Source organism: Alosa alosa, chromosome 4 (assembly GCF_017589495.1).
Source record: "Alosa alosa isolate M-15738 ecotype Scorff River chromosome 4, AALO_Geno_1.1, whole genome shotgun sequence".
In the NCBI taxonomy this organism is placed as follows: domain Eukaryota; kingdom Metazoa; phylum Chordata; class Actinopteri; order Clupeiformes; family Clupeidae; genus Alosa; species Alosa alosa.
The window spans coordinates 52,183-57,734 of record NC_063192.1 but is presented as its reverse complement, the minus strand read 5'-3'; the positions used below and the strand labels follow the sequence as shown (position 1 = coordinate 57,734).

At 49.6% G+C, this 5,552-nt stretch overlaps 1 protein-coding gene across 1 annotated transcript; it reads right to left on the bottom strand.

Annotated features, from left to right (window-relative positions):
• Window positions 1-2,142: 2,142 nt before the first annotated feature.
• Window positions 2,143-4,660, bottom strand: LOC125292942. The gene is made up of 2 exons (XM_048240518.1): window positions 3,542-4,660; window positions 2,143-3,426 (listed from the first exon to the last, which is right to left on the bottom strand). The coding sequence occupies exons 1-2, from the start codon at window positions 4,658-4,660 to the stop codon at window positions 2,143-2,145; spliced, it is 2,403 nt and encodes an 800-aa protein (XP_048096475.1).
• Between the last annotated feature and the right edge of the window lie 892 nt (window positions 4,661-5,552).

Here is a 5,552-nt window from a genome sequence, read left to right as displayed (position 1 = left end):
TAAACCCACTATGAATATTAAAATACGCTAAATCATGTGTCCTATATCATAGCTACATGTATGACCTTTGCAGCAAAAAAAAACCGTGCGAGAATCTGTTCGGTATTCAGTGAGATATGATTAATTAAGTGCGCTGACAGCTCATCTCACCGGCCAAACAGATTACACTGAGTGGAGTGGATGACCGGTCCAAGATGGCGGCACCAAATCTCGTCAGCGCTAGTAAAGAGTAGCGGTCGATGCGGCGTCTATGTATATTATGTCTATGATGAGTCCCTCCATGACGGTGTGTTGCAATGCATTCTGGGTGCTGTGATTAGAGTTAAAATAAATCGTTACCAAGGCTCCAAATAGCAACACACTTACACCGTAGCATAATGAGGGTATCTACATGTAAACCGAAGCATTGAGAACTGTGTAAGTCTACAGGCAGTTTATTAAAAAGAAAAACAGTACCGTTCACGTCTCGTTCACATATACAGACGGGCGCCATCTTGGGAAAACACAACTCTCTGGGATGTGGCGTAAATCTCGCGTGAAACCTTGTTGCCGGAACATCAGGGAAGAGGCAACAGGATAGCAGCACGAAAGATACACAGGATACACACGGAATTCGAACGAATTTGAAGACATCGAAGAACGAACCCTTTTAGTTTGATGGACGTCCTTATCAGTCTATGGTCTAACTTATGAACGTGTCGGGTCAACGTCAACAATAAGTAAGTTAGGCTAACGTAAACGTTAGCTATTTGCTGTTGTCATATGCAACCTATTAATGTTAGCTAACATGCTAGGCATTGACAATTAATGCGTTAGCAATAGCCACTGCTTTTTTTGAGCTGACAAGCCCTGGAAATGCGTTAACGTAGAAAAAGTTCACGCTGTTCCATACAGTCTGCCCCCTCAGGATCGGCGCGCTATTACACTTACGCCAGGATGATTGAGTGAGACGGTAACCACTACGTCTCCGGTATACATCATTGAAAAGAGGAAGGTCTTGTCAACATAACAAGCCCTCATTGGAGTACCTTTGTGAACTGTGACCAATCCTAGAAGCGATTTATTGTGATTAGTGCCAGAAATCCCGGATGTTGACAGCCACAGTGTTTTAAACGCTTATTCAAGGAGTCGTAACAGTGTTTCGTTACATAACTTTTGGACACAAATTAAACAAACACTTTACACCGTAGACGTGATTTTTACATCGTTCAATGTTGGTAGATTTGTTATTTTTAAGATTACATCGTTAATGAAGCGTTTTGTTGATTAATAACGTGGTTAGGATCATTTTTAAATTAGCCAACATGTAGCTTAGCTATACTGGCAAGTAAGTTGATACTTTTACGTCCTTTAACTGTTAACTTTGAACTCAGTTACTTTTAAAATAATACACGGGAACTCCTCAACTCACTCTGGGTGCAGTAGTGAAATATGTTATTTAAATTTCAAAGTGTATCAAGTGCTTGTAACAGAAATATAGGAATAGAAACTGTGCCTCGTCTGAGAACCAACCCGGGTGTGGCATAAGACAACTCTGGTTCAATGTGAATGAAACGCATCACAACCTAGGACATTCATTGTGCCATCAAAGACAACTGCAAAGTGGATGTAGTGAATAAAGTGCAATTTCAAGTAGGCCTTGTAAGATCAGGAACACAGCAACATTTGTAGTGAATAAAGTGCTATTTCAAACTGTGGGAAAAGGTAATGATAAAGCACATGGATTTGTTTACAAGCCAGCGAACGGTTAGCATAAGTTTGGTAGAACTATGTGGATGTTACAAGGTAAGGTTTCTTGTTTCTCACTTCTCTTTCTGGGACGGTAGTCTCAATGTTGCAAGGTTGGTTTTCCGCCTGGGGACGCTAGGCGAAAGGGAAAGTCACCATTTTCACCGGAACAGGTCATTTAACAAGACAGAACAATATAGAACAAAACTGAGAACAAAATATTAGGAATAATTGAGTACAAAATTGGAGAACAATTAAGAACAAATTTATTGATGAACAATCATTAACAATCTACTATTTATCTAATCTACTAAATTATAAAAAAACAAACTAAATTATAACAAATTACTATTTACAAATTAGAACTATTTACAAATGTACATATTTACAATATAGCTCGAGCTGCATGGCCACCTACAGCTCGAGCTGCATGGCCACCTCCCTTGCCGCCATATTGTGGCACGTGGGGCAGTACCACTCACCCTCTGGTACCAAGATGACATCAACGCACTGTGCGTGGTACCAGAGGGTGCAGCTGTCGCAGCCCAGCCACAGCACCTGGCCGGACCCACCAGCAGGTGCCATGCGCCCGCACATGGCACAGTCTGCGGGACCTGCCCGTGCAGACTCCTGGGCCAGCCGAGCCTCCCTAGCGGCCGCCTGACGGGCCTCCCTCTCCTGCCGCGCCTGGAATTGTGCCATCTCGCGCTGCCTCCTAGCGGCCTCCCTTACAGCGCGTGCAGCCGCCTTTGCTGCCTGTGTAGCAGCGGCCTGCTGCTGCCGGACCACGCGCTGGGCTGCCCGATCCTGCCGCTGTTGTTCTATGCGGGATGCCTCAGCCTCCCTCTCGGCTCTTTCCCGCATATTGGCGTCCGAGGTGATGACATTTGCAGGCTGAGGCATCCTCCTCCCCCTCCCCCTGGCCGGCGTTTCAATATGTGGCGGCAGCAGGATGTCGGCTAGTGCCGCCGGGATGACTCCAGAACGTACCAGGGGGTTGGGGAAGCGGTGGCAGGTCGGGCACTGTCCGGTGGCGGTGGTGGTCCCAGCGGCGGCCGTGGTGGAGGTGGCCATGGCTGCGGTGGTGGCAGCAGCAGCGCCGGCCGTGGTGGTGGTAGAGGCAGCGGTGGCTGTGATGGAGGTAGAGGTGGAGGCAGCGGTGGCTGTGATGGAGGTAGAGGTGGAGGCAGCGGTGGCTGTGATGGAGGTAGAGGTGGAGGCAGCGGCGGCTGTGGTGGAGGTAGAGGTGGAGGCAGCGGTGGCTGTGATGGAGGTAGAGGTGGAGGCAGCGGCGGCTGTGGTGGAGGTGGCCATGGCTGCGGTGGTGGCAGCAGCAGCGCCGGCCGTGGTGGTGGTGGACGAGGAGGAGGCAACTGGGCCCCAAGGCGTCGGGACGGCGGTGGTGGTCGTGGCAGCGGGACCCCGTGGCGACGAGACGGGGGTGGTGGTGGTGGTGGCGACTTCGCAGGTGTTTGCTACGGTGGTGGAGAGGGGTATCGTGTTGGTGGCGGGTACGGCGTCGGTGGTGGTGTTGGAGGCGGCGTTGGCGGCGCAGTTGTTGTCTGTGGTGCTGGTGGAGGCGGCAGGGGCAGCGGGGCCCTCGACGGTGCAAGGAGGGGTGGACATGTCCTCGTCAGTGTCCTCCGGGGCGTCAAAACACTCCCCACCCGCTGAACGGTCCCGGAGGCCTTTGACGAGCTGCAACAAAAAAAAATCACAAAATGAAGACATTGTTAGAAATGTATGTAAGTGCTGTAAAATTGATCTTGATGAACTTTTCATGATTGTAGATTGTCTTTTTTCCCTAACTCACCTTTGACTCGTCCACCTCCATCCTGTTCAGCGGGAAGAGGCCTGTCCGTCTGAACCCACTGATGATGTTATGGGGGGTACAGGCCTCCTCCAGCGCGTACTTTAGCACCGCCGAGAATTGCCGCTTGCCGATGACAAGGTCGCCTCTCACCAGCCCCATGTTGTGCGCCAGCCTGGAGAACGCCGCCTTTAGGGAGCCGTACACCGCCACATCCAGTGGCTGGAGCACATGGGTGGTGTGCGCTGGCAGGCACACCACCTCGATCCTGTTGGCCCGACAGAAGTCGACCACCCCCGTCCCAACATGAGCCTCATGTTGATCCATGAAAAGGAGGAGGGGCCGCTCCTGCCGGGCGTACTTGACGAAGTGCCCCAGCCACTTCAGGAATAGGTCGCTGTCCATGTACCCCTTCTCCGACACACCGTAGAGTGCATTCTGGGGCCCCTCCAGGCCGTAGGCTGTGCTGGGGAAGCTCCCCCGGAAGATGACAAAAGGGGGTATGCTTTCCCCAGCAGCGTTCGCGCAGCAGTGAACGGTGATGTGTTCTCTTGTGGTCACCTGCTGCGCGTAAACGCACCTCTGCCCCTTGTGGCAGAGGATACGTTGCCTGGAGTGGCCCTTGTCGCCGAATCCCGTCTCGTCGCAGTTGTAGATCAGTTCAGGGGTCCCGCTGAATCCATGTTGGTCATAAAGGGCCTGGCAGATGTGGAAGAGCTCGTCCACCCTTTCCACCGTAGCCCCATGGAGCCGCTCCCTTTCCAGTGGATTGGCCCTCCTGGAGGCTACGGTGGGGTGGCGAGCTCGGAACCGGCTCCACCACATCTTACTCAGGCCCTTCTCCATGTTCACAAATGGGTTTGGCCGTCCCGACGCCTTACAGATCTGGATGGCCAGCACCAACGCCACCGACTTAGTGATCGGGAAGGCGTGGGCTGCCATCCAGAAAATGTAGCCCAAGTAGGGCCTCCTCCTCGTCCGCATCAACGCCGGTTGGGGTGGGGCTGGAGGGCATATCTCCCCTTCCTCCGGTCCTGGAGGGTGGTGTGGGGAATGTGAAATTGGGCAGCCACCCTCCGGAGGCTGCCCCCCTCCTCCAAAGCCCTTAAGGCCCTCCCCCATGTCATCTTCAGTATAATCCTTTTGACGGGCATTTTTCTGTAAAAAAGTACATAAAGGCACAAACAAAATAATTTATTATTTTTTATTAATTTTACTATATTAGTATATTGATGTAATAATTATAGTAATTATTATAAGATTACATCTTGTATCTTACACCTTGCTGGAGCATAACAAATACTTGCTTTCTCTGTTGTTGAATTAAAACAACAGATTTAGATGTGTTTTTGTAGTTTTGCTGTTAGTGCCTGGAAAAACCACCGAAAAGCACCACACGATGGCAGCATTGACCGCAGTCGGTTTACCTTTATCCTCCATACAAACCTAACACTCGCCAGATGAATTTCGTTCCGCCTAGCTCGAGCGAAATTCATCTGGCGAGTGTCAGGTTATACAAACGTATGACCCATGAAAACATTTTAAAAATTGTCCGTTAAAGTTGCCCGTTAGGAAACTAGATACGAACTTTTACTATGTGTGATTACAGCATAGTCTTATCTGGCTGTCAAACAACGCTAGCTAGCTACTTAATATCAACAACATCCCTGTCTCATCGTGCAAGACTTGTCTTATAAATTCTTGCTGACTTCAGTAACGCACGTCATGTATGATCCATGAAAATATGTAAAACTGTCCGTTAATGTTATGCTAGAAAACTAGATACAAACCGATACAGGTTTTTCAACATGTCTACATTAACCTTTGATCTATAACACGGACATATCTTATAACATATATTCGCTACATTTGTTTAAACACTTCCCCCACATCATTTAGGGACAAAGGTCAAACCCTCCCCGGTGCCATTTTGAGAAATCTTCGGTGTGAAGTGTGGGTGTAGACATACTTACTTGGCTGTAGAGGGTGTTGTTTCTTCAATGTCCGTTGAATC